This window comes from Chelonoidis abingdonii, unplaced genomic scaffold (genome assembly GCF_003597395.2).
Source record: "Chelonoidis abingdonii isolate Lonesome George unplaced genomic scaffold, CheloAbing_2.0 scaffold0008, whole genome shotgun sequence".
In the NCBI taxonomy this organism is placed as follows: domain Eukaryota; kingdom Metazoa; phylum Chordata; order Testudines; family Testudinidae; genus Chelonoidis; species Chelonoidis abingdonii.
In genome coordinates this window covers 53,280-70,659 of record NW_027424269.1, presented here as the reverse complement: position 1 = coordinate 70,659, position 17,380 = coordinate 53,280, and the positions used below count along the sequence as shown (strand labels likewise).

Here is a 17,380-nt window from a genome sequence, read left to right as displayed (position 1 = left end):
TGGCACTCATTAATATTCATAGCCGGGGCGGGGCCTCTCCGAATAATTCAGCAACGAGGCGGGCGGGCGAGCTGGGGGGCGGGGGAGGGGCTCAGGCCGCGCCGGCCCAATGGGGAACCGAGCCGTGCTGGCGGGGGCGGTGTGCGGGGTCAGGCTCGATCCAAGATGGCGTCGGAGAGGTGAGCGTGGGGGCTGGCGGGGGAACCGGTACCCAGAACCCCCCGGGGCAGGAACCCGCCCCCGCTAGGGCCCCGGATCGCAATCGAGTCTTGCCCTGGGACCCCCCGAGACCAGCCCCTCCCCCATCCTCCGCCTGGCCCAGGGCCCCCCGCCAGATACCAGCCTCTGCCCCAGCGCCCTGTGTTCCGTCCCCAGCCTAGAGCCCCCCAATACCAGCCCCTCCCCCATCCCCGGCCCAGGGCCCCCCGCCAGATACCAGCCTCTGCCCCAGCGCCCTCTGTTCCGTCCCCACCCTAGAGCCCCCCAATACCAGCCCCTCCCCCAACCCCGGCCCCGCCCCCCACATACCAGCCTCTGCCCCAGCGCCCTCTGTTCCGTCCCCACCCTAGAGCCCCCCAATATCAGCCCCTCCCCCATCCCTGGCCCCCCCACCAGATACCAGCCTCTGCCCCAGCGCCCTCTGTTCCGTCCCCACCCTAGAGCCCCCCAATACCAGCCCCTCCCCAAGCAGCCTTCTCTCTGTTCCTGTCCCAGAGCGGCCCCCCTCCCGCCCAACTACCCTCTACTTGGCTACCCCCAGAGACCCCCAAACCCAAATACCAGCCCCTTCCCACACATGCCCAGTGCTCTGTGCTCAGCCCCCAGAAACGCTCCCTCAGATATTATCTCTTCCCCCTTCCCACCAAACACCCTCCATTGGCCCTGGCTCGCCTGCCCTGACCCCCTTTTAATACCAGCTCCCAGGTCCCTCCCAATACTAGTACCCCCAACCAAAGTTCAGGCTGCCCCTAGACACCAGCTCTGGTCCATCCACTGGGGTCCAGCCAGAACCTGCTAACTGCACCCAGGGCAGCTGGTTCAGAGCCTGGGCTGGCAGTGCCCTGGGGCTGTCCGCTACCTTCTGCTCCCTTGTCTCCTGGGGGGGTGAGGGCTTTCAAGCTCCTGAAAATCCCCGTCGCCCCCCGAGCCAATTCTGCCTTTTGCACCCACAGCTGCTCTAAAATCCCTTGTCCCAGCAGATGCTAGGGGCCAGCTCTGGCAGGGAGGGACTGTCGGGGGAGCAACCCTGGGAGTGGAGGTCTGGGGGCATTGTCCCCCTCCCCAGGATAATGCGATGCATTAGCCGTGGTGGCAGGGAGCTCGATATTAGGGCTCCAGGGGTGTAGTGGGGCTAGGCAGGAAGGAACGGGTAGGCTCATGTGACCAGAGCCCTTCCCTGATCCCTATCTATGCCAGTGCCTCTCAGTACTGTCCTGCAGCCCCTGCTGTCCCAGCACTGGGCTCCCCATGCACAGTTCTGCTGGGGCCCTTTAGTCCAGACCCACAGTGCTGTGAAACCCAGGTGCTAGTGGCAGAGGCTGAGCCTAGCCTGGCCAGTGCTGGGATTTGCCATGGTGCAGGGAGGAAGAGTTCATGCTCTAACAGGGTGGCTGGCACCGGGTAGCAAGCCCCGTTCACATGGTGCTGCATGGCCCTGCGGCCTGTGTTGCAAGCGCTTCCTGCAGGAAGCTGCTCTTTGCTCCATACCAGCGTGAAGGGACCCTGTCCTTCGCCTCCTCTCCCTGCTGCATCAGGAGCTGCCCCTGCGAGGGTGACTGCCAGGTAGAACCTCTCCCAGTGCCCCTTGCCTGCATGGCAGAGGGACCCATGGGGCAGAGGGAGCCAATAGCAGGTCCTTTAATGAGTCCCATGGCTCGTCTGGCTCACCTGGGGCTTCTGCCCTAGGAAGGAGGGAAATGGGCTTCTCCCAAGAGTGTCAGGATGAGGGGGTGTGCCAGCTATATTTGCCCTGTCCTGAGTACCAAGTGCCGGAGGTGGGTGCTCCTAGGGCAAGACCTGTGCTGAACTGCCCCCTGAGACCCATGTTGCCCATGTAGGCGGGGGCAGTGCTGTCTCTCCTCTCCTGGCACTGGGGTTAACTCTGATGCAGATGCATTAATTCCCCCCAAGTCCCATCTCCCTCCACACACACACACTGGCATTAACCCTAGCAAGGGGCCAATGCTGTCCCTGACTCAGGGCAGGTGCTGCGTACCCTGAAACCAGTGCTGCCCCCTCTGGGAAACCCATGGGCTGGGCTGGGCTGGGCATTCCCCAGAGCTCGCCTCCTGACCCCGGCTCTCTTCCAGGCTGGGGATGGCAGCTCTCGTCTGGATGGCCCTTTGCCTTGCTGCTGCCTTTGCTGTGGATAGGAGCAACTTCAAGACATGTGAGCAAAGCTCCTTCTGCAAGTGAGTAGCAGGGCAGGGGCATGGGGCTGAACAAAGCAAAGGGGGAACAGGGAGGACAAGGTAGCTGGAGTGGAGGGGACGGGCTGGGAGGATCATGGCCCTCAGGTGGGACTAGGAGCTGCTGCTCTCTCTAGCCACTCCCCTTTGCACTGGCAGCTGGTTTCCATGGGGGGGTGGGCTGTTGTGTAGCTCCCAGCCTGGATTCTCCCTCCCTCCCCCCCCCCGCCCCAGCTCTCCCCAGGGGAGGGAGCAGAGATACAAACAAGCTGCGCTGCTGTTGGGATCTGGAGAGCAGGGAACCAGGCTGAGCGTGTCCCCTGGAGGCTGCACCTGGTGCTGGCTGCTCTAACCCTCCCCCTGTCTCCAGGCGCCAGAGGAGCGTGAAGCCCGGGAGCTCCCCTTACAGGGCACTGCTGGAGTCTCTCCAGCTCAGCCAGGACTCCATGAAACTGCAGCTTGTCAACGAAGTGAACAAGGTGAGGGGGGCCCAGATCGGGGTAGGGGCTTGAGAGGCCTGTGACTAAGGTAGGGCCCAGCCCTGAGATGCGGGTCCTGGGTGCGATGAGAGCAGAGGCTGGGTGGGAATCAGGATTTCTTGGCAGTGGTGGCATTGCACTGGAAGCTGTTCTGATATTGTTCAGCAGCAGTAGCAATATTGTAGTCGAGCCGAAAGGGGGCCTGGTCCTTGAGCCTCCATGCTGCTGGGGGACACGCTCACGATGAGCAGCATGTTGCGGGTGTGGTCCTGCTGGACTTTGCAAAGCACCAAAGTGAGTGGCAGCATCTAGTGCAGCCAGCAGAGGTACGTGACCCTCACCCTCCAGGGCAGGGGCTCGACAGCTCCTTCTCTGGCCAGGTCATGTGAGCCACTGCATCTGGGCAGCTCAGCTCTGGGGCCAGGGTGTGGGTAGGGGGGTCTGTGTGCCCTGGAGTGAGCAGGATGCAATGTGGGTGAGTCCTGGGGGGATGGCATTAGGGCTGGAGACTAAAGGCTGCAAAGGCCACGGCTGCTTACTGAGCAGGGACTGGCGTGGCCGTATGAGCTGTGGTGGAGAGGTTGGCAGGAACCTTGTTGGAAAGGACTCAAGCAGGGTAACCCTAGAGCAGCCAGGACATGCAGCCAGACCTCTCTGGAGTCCCCCGTATGTCCCTCGATTCAGTTCCCTCCGATCTGCACGGGTTTGGCACCCCGCCCCCCCCCAAATGTGTGTGTGTGTCTCGGTATGTTGTTTTTAATCTGGACACGTCCCTTCGGATAACCTGCCAGTCCTCAGCCAGGCCTGGTTTGGCCATGGATCACACACTAGGCGTTCAGAATACAACTAAAATGTGAATTCATTTAATAATTCTTGTGTAAGAAAATCAGTATTTTATTGGCATTAGAGCACCTTCAGATTTAGGACTAACTACTGCTCCTGGGTTCTGTCTCCAGTTCTGGGGGAGAAGTGGAGCCTAATGAGGCAAGGGGACTGAGAATTAGGACTCCTGGGTTCTATTCCCAGTGCTGGAGGGGAGTGGGAGCCAGTGGGTTGGGGCAGGAGGGCTGGGAGCCAGGACACCTGGTTCTGTTTCCAACAGCGCCCCTCCCCCCTCTGCACAGCAGGGTGATGCATGGCTCCCCAGCTCTTCAAAGCGATTCCCAGGGTTCCCTCTGGCCAGGGAGACTGGCATGTCCCCTGCAGGAGGGGAGGCTTTGGGACTGGTGTGAGGCTGACACTGATTCTCGCCAGGTCCCACTCCTGCTGGAGCTGTACGGGCTGCAGGGGAACATGACACGCATCAAGATCAATGAGCTGAGCCCGTTGCACCCACGCTACGAGGTGCCCGATGTGCTGGTGCGCAACCCGCCCACCACCTGGTAAGAGGTCTTGCAGGGAGGGGGACCCCCTTTGCTGTGCTTGGGGGAGTTGTGGGGCTAACAGCGGGGGACCCTTGGGCCTGTTCTTCCAGCTTTGCTCCCTGGGTAAGCAGGTGAGGGGGGATGGGCAGGGGGTCCCCCATCCATATCTCTGCCCTCCATCCCCTCTCTGCTGCCCCCCAGGCTGACGGTGACGGGCCGGGATGAGAACAGTGTGGAGCTCTCGCTGGGCGACTCTGGACACAAGCTGATCCTGACAGGGAAGCCGTTCCGCATGGACCTGCTGCAGGGACGGGAGCTGGTGCTGAGCGTCAACCCCCGCGGGCTGCTGCACTTCGAGCACCTGCGGCACCGGAAGGACTCGTGAGTACCAGGGGAAGGGGAGCTCTGGGCCTGTCCAGCCTGTAGCCCTGGCAGCTATGAGTCCGTCCCTGCAGGTGGGGTTGTGTCCCTGAGAGCCAGCAGGGCTCTGATCCCTGAGGGGTGACCAGCTTCCGTTCAGCTTAGTGTGCTCAGTCCAAGCCTCTCCTGGCAGGGGCCGTGTAGGGGGCTGGGGAAGAGCTGGCTTCAGGGAGAGCTCCCAGCTACTCCAGCCCTGGCCTCTCCCAGCGGGGGGGCGCTGTAGTGAGGCAGAGTCCATGTTCAAGCTGTTGGTGAACAGCCCAAACCCCTCGATTTCTTCTCTCTGGAGACCATGGTTGGGGGCTGTTTCCTAGGGCTGGTTGCTGGGGGGCTGGACGGGGCAGGAGCTGGGGGCTGGCCCCTTGCTGTGACTCTGTTAGGAAGCACAGCTGGGAGGGGGAGCAGTCCCTGCTGCATCTATTGTGCTCCTGGGGGTGCAGGGCCTGGTGAGGGGCAGGTGAAGGGGGGCGGGGATCTCTGGGTCTGCAATTCCATGCACTGACTCTCGCTGTTTCTGTTTTGTTGGTTGTGCCTCCCCTGGCCCCAGTTTCTCGGATAAAGTTAGTAGCTCGGTCGGTAGCTTGTGGGATAAGATCAAGAGCCTTTTCTATAGGTAAATCCACAGCTTCTGCTACTGTCTGTGACCCCCCCCAACCCGCGCGTAGCCGGGGGCTGTAGTACTACAGCTGGGGAGCCCTGGGGCCAATCCCTTCCTTCTCCCCCCATGTCCAGATGTGGGGAGCCCTGGGGCTGATCCTTCCCCCTCCTCTAGTCCCAGGGGGATGGTGTTCACCCCCTGCCTCATTGCCTTGGGGGCGGGGGGTTTGCTCCCTCCGAGCACTCCCCAGACCCTCAGTGACTTAATCCCTGCCCCAGTGGCAGGCTATGCCAGGCAGACAAGATACACGCAGGGAGGGAGCCGGCAGGTGCATGGGAGCCCCTAGTTGCTCAGGGCTGGGGCCTGCCTGGGCAGCTACCTGCAGGAGCTAGGGGAGGGTGACATGGGGGCTCTGTGGACTTGGACAGGTAGAATTTGTTTGTGGATTGTTTCCTCCCAGGGGGGCAGGTTGGGGAGGGGCTTTGTCCCCCTGGGGGCCAGGCAGCGCAGGGAGGTGGGCCAGGAAGGGGCTGTGTCTCCTGGGAAAGGAAGGAATGGGGATCAGGTGGGGAGAGGGGCTGTGCCCTGCCCCAGAGGCCATGCAGGGGGAGTGGCTTTATCCAGGGGTGGAAGAGTGGTTGCAGGGACAGGTGAGCCCAGCCCTGCCCCCCTCAGACTGAATCCAATCTTCCAATGAACGCTATCAGGGAAGGGGTTGCCCTGGGGCTGGGAGACACCTGGCACTGTCCCCTCCCTCACAGTGGTATTGTAGCCCCAATCTGAGACTCTCTGAACCCCCTTTACACCAGTCTCCACCCCTCTCTCTCTCTGTAGCCGCCCCAGCATATAGCTCCATAGGACCCCGGTGGCTGGGATGCTTGCTCTCCGTTTGGGTGATGAGACCTGCTTCCTAGTGTGTTAGCATGGGGGACCCAGCCCCCTGGACTGTGGAGCATCAGGGGTGGGGGCAGCACCCTCCCTGGCATAGGAGGAAGGCTCTGCCCAGAGGCAAAGAGTCAGGTTGGGGGGCTCCCTGCAGAGTTTGGGTACATCTGGGCTGGGCTGTCCCCCTTCCCTGCCATCCCCGCTAACCTGGTACCAGCCTGTGTATGAGTGATTCCTGCTTCTAGAGACTAACGGTGCCTGCCTGCCATGAAGATGCTGCTGTGCCCAGTTTGGGGCGTCATCCCTGGCGCTGCTGTGCCTTGGTGGTGCCCGGGGCAGGTGCTGAGCCAGCTTTTCTTCCCTCTGCCTCTTTCAGGGAGGAGCCAAAAGAGTCAGCCCCGGAGGGCGGGGCAGCTGGGGAGGAGACCGAGCCAGCTGCGCCTGGGGAGCAGGAGTCCAGTGAGAAGAGCACAAAGGTGTGTGAGAGAGAAGGGGACTCATGTGGAGCAGGGGGTGGGGGCCCTGTGCAGAGACTCAGAGGGCAGTGGTGGGGAGGACTTATATGGTGGCACGGGTAGAGCCTCTGTGGGAAGAGGGTAGCTGAGCAGTAACTGGGTGCAAAGGCATGTAGAGGTCTTGACTACTGTGCCTTGTGCATCTGGAGGCTGTCCTGCTTCCCCAGAAGGGTGCCCTGTGGGTGTGACTGGGAGTTTGGGGGCACCCATACTCATCCCTGCAGCTCCCCTGTCTAACTTCCATCCCTCTCAGTCAGAGGAGGTGTCAGATGGGCCGGACCGGGCTGAAGAGGAACTGGGTTCCTGGGAAGAGACATTCAAGACCCACACAGACAGCAAGCCCAATGGTGAGAGCCATCCTGACCCTACCATGTGGGGCTAGGCGGGCCCATTGCTCTGATCTGGAGTGGGGGAGATACTGGGCTAGGCGGGCCCATTGCTCTGTTCTGGAGTCAGAGGGTGTTACTGGGCTAGGCGGGCCCATTGCTCTGTTCTGGAGTCGGAGGGCGGGGGGTTACTGGGCTAAGTTGGCCCATTGCTCTGATCTGGAGTCAGCACGGGGTTACTGGGCTAAACAGGCCCATTGCTCTGATCTGGAGTCGGGGAGGGTCAGGAGGGTTTACTGAGCTAGGTGGTCCCATTGCTCTGACCCAGAGCCGGGGGTTACTGGGCTAGGCAGGCCCATTCTTTGGAGGAGACCAGTGCCCCTGCCTACCTTGCCACCACAGCAAAAGGCTCTAGGGGGCGCTGGCAGTGGGAGTGACCCTGGGCCCCAGCCTGCACAGCCAGCATGGGGGCACGCTGCTGGGGCAAGGAGGCCCCTTTCTGGGCAGAGCCTGGCGGTGCCGTGCTGCCCAGGACCCTCAGGTCCTGGGTAACGAGAGCTGCAGCGTTATCACGACCCCCTCATTCCAGGGCCGACCTCGGTGGGGCTGGATTTCTCGCTGCCTGGCTTTGAGCATGTCTATGGGATCCCGGAGCACGCTGACAACCTGCGCCTGCGCACCACTGAGTGAGGAGGGGGCCCACTGGCGCTGCGGGGGGGTTCTGTGCCTGTCTGGGCCCATGGGTGATGCAGGAGTGCTCCTCCTGTTGGGACTAGGGGGAGGGGAGGCTGAGGGACTGTTAGGGGACGGGGTGCTGCTCCTCTTAGGGTTGGGGATGGGAAGCGCAGGGCAGGGCAGTGACCTGACGTGTCCCTGCAGGGGGGGTGACCCATACCGCCTCTACAACCTGGATGTATTCCAATATGAGCTGTACAACCCCATGGCACTATACGGCTCCGTGCCGCTCCTGCTGGCCCACAACACCCAGCGCACCCTGGGCATCTTCTGGCTCAATGCCGCTGAGACCTGGGTCGACATCAGCTCCAACACAGCTGGCAAGGTATGGGGGCACGGACTCCTGCTGGGCTGGCAGGGCGGGGTTCAGAAATCGTCTCCTGGGGGGATAATGTGTGTGGGGTGTGTCAGCTCTATGGGGGGGTAGTTCCAAGCAGGGGGAAGGAAGCTGGCTCCTGTTGGGTACTGTGTGGGGATGGGGGCTGGCTCTGAGTGGAGGGGTTGGAGGGAGACAGTGGGGGAACAGGTACATCCCTCTCCTCCATTGCTGATGGCTCCCTCTACAGACACTGTTTGGGAAGATGCTGGATTACATGCAGGGGGGCGGCGAGACCCCCCAGACTGACGTGCGCTGGATGTCGGAGAGCGGCATCATCGATGTCTTTCTGCTGCTGGGGCCTGCACCCACCGATGTCTTCAGGCAGTACACAGCCCTGACGGGTACGGGTGGTGGGGGAGGGGGATACAAGGCCCTGGTGGGTACAGGCCAGGGGGCAGGGGTACGTGTCCCTGGTGGGAGGCCTGGGTGGGGGAAGGGTTACCAGCCCTGACAGGTATGGGTGGTGGGGGAGGGGGATACAAGGCCCTGGTAGGGACAGATCAGTGGGCGGGGGTACAAGGCCCTGACGGGTACAGGAGGAGGGGAGAGTTTACGCAGCCCTGATGGGTACAGAGAAGTGGGAATGAGTTTACAGGTCCAGGGGCTGCGTCAGGCCAGGCTGCCGGGTTGCTGCACATGGGTGCAAGGGAAAGGTGGCTCCATGGGGTGGCTGGGGCGCCCCATGTATTGGTTCCTATTTCCCCCAGGCACACAGGCCCTGCCCCCACTCTTTGCCGTGGCCTATCACCAGAGCCGCTGGAACTACAACGACGAGGAGGATGTGGCTGCTGTGGACGACGGCTTCGACACACACGACATCCCCTGCGATGTCATCTGGCTGGATATTGAGCACGCCGACGGCAAGCGCTACTTCACCTGGGACCCCAACAAGTTCCCCCAGCCCCGCAACATGCTGGGGCGCCTGGCTGCAAAGAGACGCAAAGTGAGAACCCCACCGGTGCCCCCCTGACCTGACTTCTCTGGCACCCACCCACTGATTCCCCCCACACACACCTGACTTCTCCGGCGCCTGCTCCCCAACGCACACCCCCTGACCCAACCCAACTTCTCTCCCACCAGTGCCTCCCACCCCCCTCCCAACTTCTCCGGCACCTGCCCACCACGTCCCCCTGACCCTACTCTGCCGGCGCCTGCCCACCAATGCCCCCACCCCACCACCCCGACCCAACTGCTCCGGCACTCACCCACCAACATCCCCCTGACCCTACCCTGCTGGCGCCTACTCACCAGTGCCACCCTCCCCAACCCGACTTCTCTGGCGCCTGCCCACCAACGCGCTCCCCCAACCCAACTTCTCTGGTGCCCACTCAGCAAGGCGCGCACCCCTGACCCAACTTCTCTGGCGCCTACCCACTAACGCCCCCCTCCCTGACCCCACCAGTGCCCACCTGGCGACCTCAGTCGGTTCCTCCAGCCCTGCAGCATCCTGGGCCAAGAGATGGAAGGGAAGATGTCCCCACCACCTCGTGCCACTGGGGTGGCTGCCAGCAGGAGGTCCTATGTGAGATCCCTGCAGGGTACATGGCCATGAGCCCAGCCTGAATGGCAAGGAATGCCCTGCCCCGCCTGATCCCCCTCCGACTGTGGGGGTGCCCGGTTCAAGTCTCTTGCCCCTCCCCCCAGATGGTGTCCATTGTGGACCCGCACATCAAGGTGGACAGCGGGTACCGGGTCCACAATGAGATCCGCTCCCGTGGCTTCTATGTCAAGACCAAAGACGGCAGCGACTATGAAGGCTGGTGCTGGCCAGGTGAGCTGGGGACGCAGTTGGGATGGGGGACAGGGTGGGGGTGGGGCTGGCCGGGGGGGGGTGCCTGGCAGAGTGCTGGGCGTGGAGCCCCTACGGTGTCACTAATGCTCCCATTTTCTCCCCCCACCCTCCCGCAGGCTCGTCTGGCTACCCCGACTTCACCAACCCTGAGATGCGTGCCTGGTGGGCCAGCATGTTCTCTTATGACCAGTACGAGGTAGGGTGAAAGTAGAACCATGGGTAGGGAGTGGAGCCATGGAGTGAGCTGTCTCCACACTCAGGTTGGGGGTCCAGCATTGGACTGTCCCTTGACTCAGCAGCTTTTCCCAGGTGGGGCAGGAGGACTGGGGTGCTGCCTATCTCTCATTGCCCACCCCTGTCCCCCAGGGCTCCATGGAGAACTTGTACATTTGGAACGACATGAATGAACCATCTGTGTTCAACGGCCCCGAGGTGACCATGTACAAAGACGCCCTGCACCAGGGTGGCTGGGAGCACCGTGACCTGCACAACCTCTACGGCTTCTATGTGGTGAGGGGGCAGGGAGCACTTGGGGGGCATTGCCACCTGCACAACCTTTTTTGTGGTGAGGGGGACAGAGACCCGGGGGGTACGCTGCGACCTGCACAACTTTCTACATGGTGTGGGGAGGCACCAGGAGTGTTGGGAGCTCAAGAGCCTGCAAACCTTTGTGGGGGGAGGGGTGACCCATGGTTCAGGGGGATGGAAAAGTCACCCCCATGGTGAGATCCCAATGAAGGGGGGTGTCAGAAACAGATAGCTAAGGGTTAATGTTTCTTTTACCTGTAAAGGGTTAACAAAGAGAACCAAACACCTGACCAGAGGACCAATCAGGAAACTGGATTTTTTTAAAAGCTTAAGGGAGGGAATTTTGTGGGTCATCTTTGTCTTGGGTCTGGGTCTTTTGTCTGTCTCTCAGCTATGGGAAGGTTCTTTCTATCTCTAATCTTCTGTTTCCAAATTGTAAGTACAGGTAGAAAAACAGTACAGGCTTTTATGTTGCTTTGGGTGTATTTACATGTGTGTAACTTGCTGGAATGTTTCAAATTGGATATCTTTTTTGAATCAGACTTTATTCATTTTTTTCTTTTAAGCAATTGATCCTGTATTATTCTCATCTTGATACAGGGAAATTTTGATGTCTTTTTTCTTTCTTTTTTTATATAAAGTTTTCTTTTTAAGACTTGTTTTAAGTTTTTCTCTCTGGGTAGGCTAAGGAACAAGGGAGGGAATTCTCTTTGTGTTAGATCTACAGAGGATAAGCTCTGCAGCACCAGGGAATTGGGTGGGAGGGGGAAAGAGAGAGAGAATCATTTTCTGTTTCCTTGTATTTGGGGTTTGTCTCTTTGTGGAATAGAGAAGACATGCTCTTTGTATTGTGATGTAAAGAAAGTTGCATCAATAACTCTCAGGTTAGCCCAGAGAGGAAAGTCTGGGTGGGAGAGGGAGGGGGAAGGGAAGTGGAGTATTTCCCTTGCCGGTAAGACTCGGCGCTTCTGGGTCTTGGGGTCCCTCCAGGGAAAGTTTGGGGGACCAGGGCGAGGCAGGCGCTGCAATTCCTGTCTGGTGGCAGCAAGATAAGATCCAAGCTGGTAATTAAGCTTGGAGGTTCATGCTAAGCACTCAGATTTTGGACGCTAAGGTCCAGATTTGGGGGAGAAGCTTATGACAGGGGGTTCCTAGTGTGAGAAGAGTGTCACTCACCTAGGATTGGGGATTGTAACCCCATGGTAGGCTCCCGGGGGCTGGGGTTTCCCTCAAGAGGGGGAGGTCCCAGTTGGTGAAAGGTGTTGGCAGACTCTGCCCGTCACCCTCACAGAGTCTCTTTTCCCTCTGGCAGCAAATGGCAACAGCGCAGGGACTGGAGCAGCGCTCGGGGGGCCTGGAGCGCCCCTTCGTGCTGAGCCGTGCCTTCTTTGCCGGCTCCCAGCGCTACGGTGAGTGGGTAGGGGGCGCTTTGCCCCCCAGTGCCCTTGTGGGGGCGGGTAGTGGAGAGGCTGTGATGGTTTTCAGGGGACCCAGGACTGAGATCGTGAGCTAGGATAATGGGGACGTAGGGGTCCCACACAAACCAGAAGCAGCACCCACTTTCTCGAGACACGTCACAGGCTGATCTGGCGAAAGCCCTTTCGCTCACCCTGAATATCCTTTGCAGCCTTTCAACTGAGGCTGGTTGTGCTCATTTTCATGGATGTGATTGCACTGCCCAGTTGCTTCCTACGTGCAGGAGAAAGGAGGGGGGTTGCCACCTTTTACGCCCCAAATTTCCTTGTCTGTCCCCAGGGTCGCCCCATGGCAGTGTGCCACCGCCCTGTTGATTTCACATCCCTCCTTCCTCTTGACTTCATATGCAATCGGGGCTTCTGCGGCGCTGGTTTGCAATGCTCCATTTACATGCCACCCAAGAGCCAGGTGAATGCATACCTGGTATGGTGGAAAGCTGTTGAGAAGCTCTGCCTGGGTACTGGCTGGCAGATGGCGTGGCCAGTACTGCCCATCATGTATCTCCATACGTTTCACACCAATAGCAATGACCAGTCTGAGCCTGGGTTTCATTTAAGACCTGGCACGAGTGTTTTTGGTGCACCAGAGTGCACATCCCAGGGTCAGGGGAGTCTTGTAACCCCCTTGAGCACAGGGGACTGTTCTGTGCTTACCCCTTTCTCTGGTGCCCACCACCTCACAGGCGCAGTGTGGACGGGAGACAATGCGGCCGAGTGGGACCACATGAAGATCTCCATACCCATGTGCCTGAGCCTGGCCCTGACGGGCATCTCCTTCTGTGGTGGTGAGTGTGTGCATGGGGCAGGACTGGCCTTGGTTGCTGTCCTTCCTGGCTGTGGCTGAGGGCTAGGGGTTGGCAGGACAGAGGTGGGAGGCGGTTGGGAGTCAGACTGGTCACTCCTACCTTGGCACTGTCTCTGTGGGTTGGGGGCCTGAGGGGCTTAGGGTCCGGTTTTCACCTCTGGTGCGGGGCGGAGCAGGGGGGTGTTGGGGTCAGAACTGGGCTCTCTCTCCACAGCCCCATCTCTTAGGGGGCAGGAGGAAGATTGGTGGGGGACATTGGGGTCTGGGGCCAGACCAGGCACTCAACTTGGCCCTGTCTGTCCTGCTGCAGCTGATGTGGGTGGCTTTTTCAAGAACCCGGATGCAGAGCTGCTGGTGCGCTGGTACCAGGTTGGCGCCTACCAGCCCTTCTACCGAACTCATGCCCACCTGGACACTGTGCGGCGTGAGCCCTGGCTGTTTGGGGAGGAGAACAAGGCTCTGATCCGTGCTGCCATCCGCCAGCGCTATGCCCTGCTGCCCTACTGGTACACGACCTTCTACCACAGCTACCGCTCTGGCCAGCCTGTCATGAGGTGAGCAGAGGTTGGAGGATAGAGATCTTGAGGCACAGGCATCACTGGATAGTGCGGGGCCTCTTGGGCTGGGTAGTTGGGGGGGTTCTAGGGTCAGGGGCATGGCTGGGGATGGAGTGGGGGAAGCTCTTGGAGTGGGAGCACCGCTGGAGACTGAGTGGGTGGGGCCCTGCTGGGGAGCTCTTGGTAGGGCACTACTGGAGAAGGCACCATTGGGGACAGTGTGGGACCTCTTGGGGTGAGGGCATGGCTGGGGATGGAGTTGGGTGGAGGCGTTGCTGTGTAATGGGGGTGGCTCGGGGCAGGGGCACTGCTCGTAACAGTGCAGGAGCTTGGGGGGCTCATGGGCGTCAGGGTCTGGTCCCCCTGCTCATGCCCTGCTCTGCTCCAGGCCGCTCTGGGTGGAGTATCCTGATGACATCACCACCTTCAGCATTGATGACCAGTTCCTGATCGGTGAGTGCCCAGCCCATGGGGATCCCTGACTGGGGGTAGGTGCTGCCCTCCTGTCCTTTCCCCCTCCCCCCATGTCCTAGCTGCTGCTGACCTTGCTGTGTCCTCCCCTCAGGTAATGCATTGCTGGTCCACCCAGTGACGGAACAGGGAGCCCACGGTGTGCAGGTCTACCTGCCTGGCAAAGGACAGGTGAGGAGGAAGGTGGCTCGTGGTGGAAGGGCAGCGGGATGCTGAGGGCTATGGGGCACTTGCTGTTGGCATCCCCTGTAACTTCTCCTCTCTTGGCAGGTTTGGTATGATGTCCATTCACACCAGAAGCACCATGCCCCCCAGACGCTCTATGTGCCGGTCACCCTGAGCAGTGTGAGTCATGGGGGGGCATCCTCCCTGGGAATGGGACATGGGGCCTTCACTTCTAGGGGGCTCTGGCTCTGATTCAGCTCCAGGATAGGGGGGTTGGCTGGCTCTGTGTGTGGGCAATGGGACAGGGGCCTTTCCCCTCCCAGGGGCATGGCTTCAATCCAGCCGAGGGGCAGCTCTAGCTAGGGCTACTGACCACTTCTCTCCCTGCAGATCCCTGTGTACCAGCGGGGGGGGAGCATTGTGCCACGGAAGGAGCGGGTACGCCGCTCATCGGACTGCATGTACCATGACCCCTATACACTCTACGTGGCACTCAGCCCCCAGGTGAGTGGTGCAGGACCCCAGGGTGGAGGTTTCCTAGTAACCCTGCCACTGTTGTCCAGCGGAGGGCAACAAAAATGATTAGAGGACTAGAGCACATGACTTATGAAGAGAGACTGAAGGAACTAGGCTTATTTAGCCTGCAGAAGAGAAGACTAAGGGGGGATTTGATAGCAACCTTCAACTACTTGAAGGGGTGCTCCAAGGAGGAGGGAGCTAGGCTGTTCTCAGTGGTGACGGAGGACAGAACAAGGAGCAATGGTTTGAAGTTGCAGTTGCGGAAGTCGAGGCTGGATATTAGAAAAAACTTTCTGACTAGGAGAGTGGTGAAGTATTGGAATGGGTTACCTAGGGAGGTGGTAGAATCTCCATCTTTAGAGCTATTTAAGGTCCGGCTAGACCGCACCCTGGCTGGGATTATTTAGGGAAAGTGGTCCTGCCTTTAGCAGGGGGTTGGACTAGATGACCTCATGAGGTCCCTTCCAACCTTTTGATTCTATGATTCTATGATTCTATTTACCAGCTTCTGTCTCCACACAGGGTACAGCAGAAGGAGAGCTTTTCATTGATGATGGGCACACGTACAATTTCGAGAGCAAGGCCCAGTACCTGCACCGCCACTTCAGCTTTGCCAGCAACACTCTGACAGCCAGGTACCCACATGGTGCTGGCTTGTTACTGGCACTGTGCCTGTCTTCCCCCCACCCCTCCCCAGCGCTGGGCTGCTGCCCCACCCTGTCCCACCTTGATGCTGGTACCCATGCTGTACCAGCATAATGCTGACACCCCTCTTCTCAAATGGCACCAGCCCACAATTCCTCCCAAACTGCCAGGTAACCTCCCTTCCCCGCACATACTGTGCTGACCTAGCAGTGCTGCCTGCCCTGGACAGCCTGGCTCTGCTCCTTATCTGGCAGCCTCTGACCCTCAGGCTCTGTCCCCTTTTCTAGATCGGCAGATTCCAAAGGCATCTTCGAGAGCCCAGCCTGGATTGAGCGGGTGGTGATCCTGGGAGCAGGGAAGCCAGCTGCTGTCTTCCTCAGACAGCCCGGTGAGTGGGGGCATAGGGCCAAGGGGCCTCTGGACTTCCTGGTCCAGTCATGGGCGATGGCAGTAAATGTCCTGTGGGGGTTGGGTCCAACTTGTGGGGTTGGGGAGAGTACTCCAGGGAACTCTCCTTTCTAATGGCCGCCCTCCCACCTCCTGCAGGCATGGCCGAGACGCGCCTGGATTTCCAGCATGAGCCAGAGACCTCTGTCTTGACTCTCCGCAAACCTGGCGTCAACATCGGAGCCGATTGGAGCATCTCCCTGCGATAATACCGTGTGGTGGGGGTGGAGGCGGGGGTTTGGAGTGAAGAATGATGCTCCCCCACCCTCCCCCCAGGCTTCACAGGCAGGGATGGGGCCTTGAGCCAGCAGTGCCCCACCCCTCTCCCTGTATCTCAGGGCTGGTCTCCTCTGTGAAGGGCAGATGGGGTGTTCTGACACCACCCCCACCCCAAGCCCTCCACAATGTAGGGGTGGCAGGGAGGTGGGAGTGCCTAGCCCCTACCACCCTTATCTTTCTCTGAGCTGCTTCATAGACTAATTGCCAGCAATATTTGCTCCTGGTTGTGAATGACCAAATCCTTGGGCTGGGAGCCAGGTTGCTGTGTTACCATCCCACACCTCTTGCTGATCAGAGCCCCCGCCCAGGAGGGGTGGGGATGGGAGCAGCTGCCCAGACACCCAGTTCTCCAGAAACATTTAGGTGCCCCTGGCACAACTGTGGGACCAAACACTTTGGCTGGCCTGATCCTTTGACACCCCCCCTTCTTCCCCTAGAGGGCCTCACTACTCCTCTCACACACACTTCTGGCTGCCCTTCCTCTGTGCATGGGAGGGGTAGTCCCTTATCTAACTCAACCTGTCCCCCAAGCAATGCTGCTGGACCAGAAGCAAATTTTGGAATGTGCAGGTGCAGGGAGTCTCCCTGTATCCCACTGCTGGTGGGGGAGGGCACCCCCACCTTCCTGCAGCCCTTGTCCCCATCCCATGGTGGGGGGGTGCAGGTGGTGCACTGCCCCCACTGCTGGGAAGGGGAGGGTTCTGCTGTGTCAGGTATAGATGACAGCAGCTCACTGTCGCTTGTATTTATAGGGGTGAGGGAGCAGATGGGGAGGGGGGGATCAGAATCCAGACTGTGGGCAAGGGGGGAGGGTGGGTGGATGGATGGATGGGGGGAACTAGCTGCGTGTTGGCTCATACTGACACCTTCTGGCCTCTCAAGCTGCTAGGACTGGGCCTAAAGGCAGCCTTGTCTGCTCTCCTAGCAGAAGTGACGGGTAACGGCGGGAGTATTTGTCTCTACGCCCTCCCTCGGCTCTTGCAAGGTTGCTACCCCTGCCCTGCTGCTGTCCAGGTGTCTGTGGGGTAGCGTTCCTCACACGGAGGGGCAGAGCTGGCACTGGCATCTATTTTTGTTCCCAAACTGCCTCCTCCCCCCAGATGGATGGACAGACAGAGCTATGGGTGGCCTGGCCCTGCAGGGGCGAAGTGTCATCGACTTCATGTTTTGATAAAAGATGAACAATAAAAAGAAAAAAAAGTGATGTTCTGGGCTTCTGTGCTGGGGGGTAGGGCTGGCTCAGGAACTGCACTTGTCCCCACACTGGTTAGCCCTGGGCCTGATGGCTCTGCCCACCCCCCACCCTCCCCCCAGTGCGTCAGGGACCCTTCCTCCCCCTATCACCCCAGGTGGTGCCTGTCTCTCCCCCTCCTCCCATCATTCTGGCTCTGGCTACCCCTGGGATTGGCAGGTCAGGACCCTTCTGTCACTGCTCCGGGGCTGGCAAAGGCCAGAGCCGCCGGCCATTCTCGCTGGCTGGGCGGTGCCTATTCCCCTCCCGCGTGGGGCCCGATCCACTCGGGGAGAGGCACGCGGGGCCGGTGATTTGCCGGGACTTAGAACCCAGGAGTCCAGGCCCCTCCAATAG

The 17,380-nt window shown here is 60.1% G+C and overlaps 2 protein-coding genes across 5 annotated transcripts in view; one reads left to right on the top strand and one right to left on the bottom strand.

The window, feature by feature from the left end:
- Positions 1-17,380, bottom strand: part of POLR2G (RNA polymerase II subunit G) — a 197,474-nt gene that overhangs the window by 162,210 nt on the left and 17,884 nt on the right. The window lies entirely within an intron of this gene.
- On the top strand, positions 110-16,996 carry GANAB (glucosidase II alpha subunit). Of its 4 annotated transcripts, none has more exons than XM_032799136.2 (25): positions 129-179; positions 2,310-2,411; positions 2,779-2,887; positions 4,142-4,269; positions 4,453-4,632; positions 5,219-5,284; positions 6,531-6,630; positions 6,923-7,016; positions 7,585-7,681; positions 7,875-8,055; positions 8,297-8,450; positions 8,817-9,052; positions 9,754-9,880; positions 10,018-10,097; positions 10,268-10,411; positions 11,742-11,838; positions 12,588-12,689; positions 13,020-13,263; positions 13,655-13,719; positions 13,832-13,908; positions 14,008-14,082; positions 14,293-14,406; positions 14,944-15,056; positions 15,354-15,454; positions 15,613-16,992. In XM_032799136.2, exons 1-25 carry the CDS (start codon positions 166-168, stop codon positions 15,720-15,722), a joined length of 2,910 nt encoding a protein of 969 aa, XP_032655027.1. In that variant the 5' UTR covers positions 129-165; the 3' UTR covers positions 15,723-16,992. The 4 variants fall into 4 exon arrangements, with proteins under 4 accessions (XP_074917433.1, XP_032655027.1, XP_032655006.1 ...); XM_032799115.2 differs by lacking the exon at positions 129-179 and adding an exon at positions 1,760-1,782; XM_075061332.1 differs by lacking the exon at positions 5,219-5,284 and having other exon boundaries at positions 110-179; positions 15,613-16,996.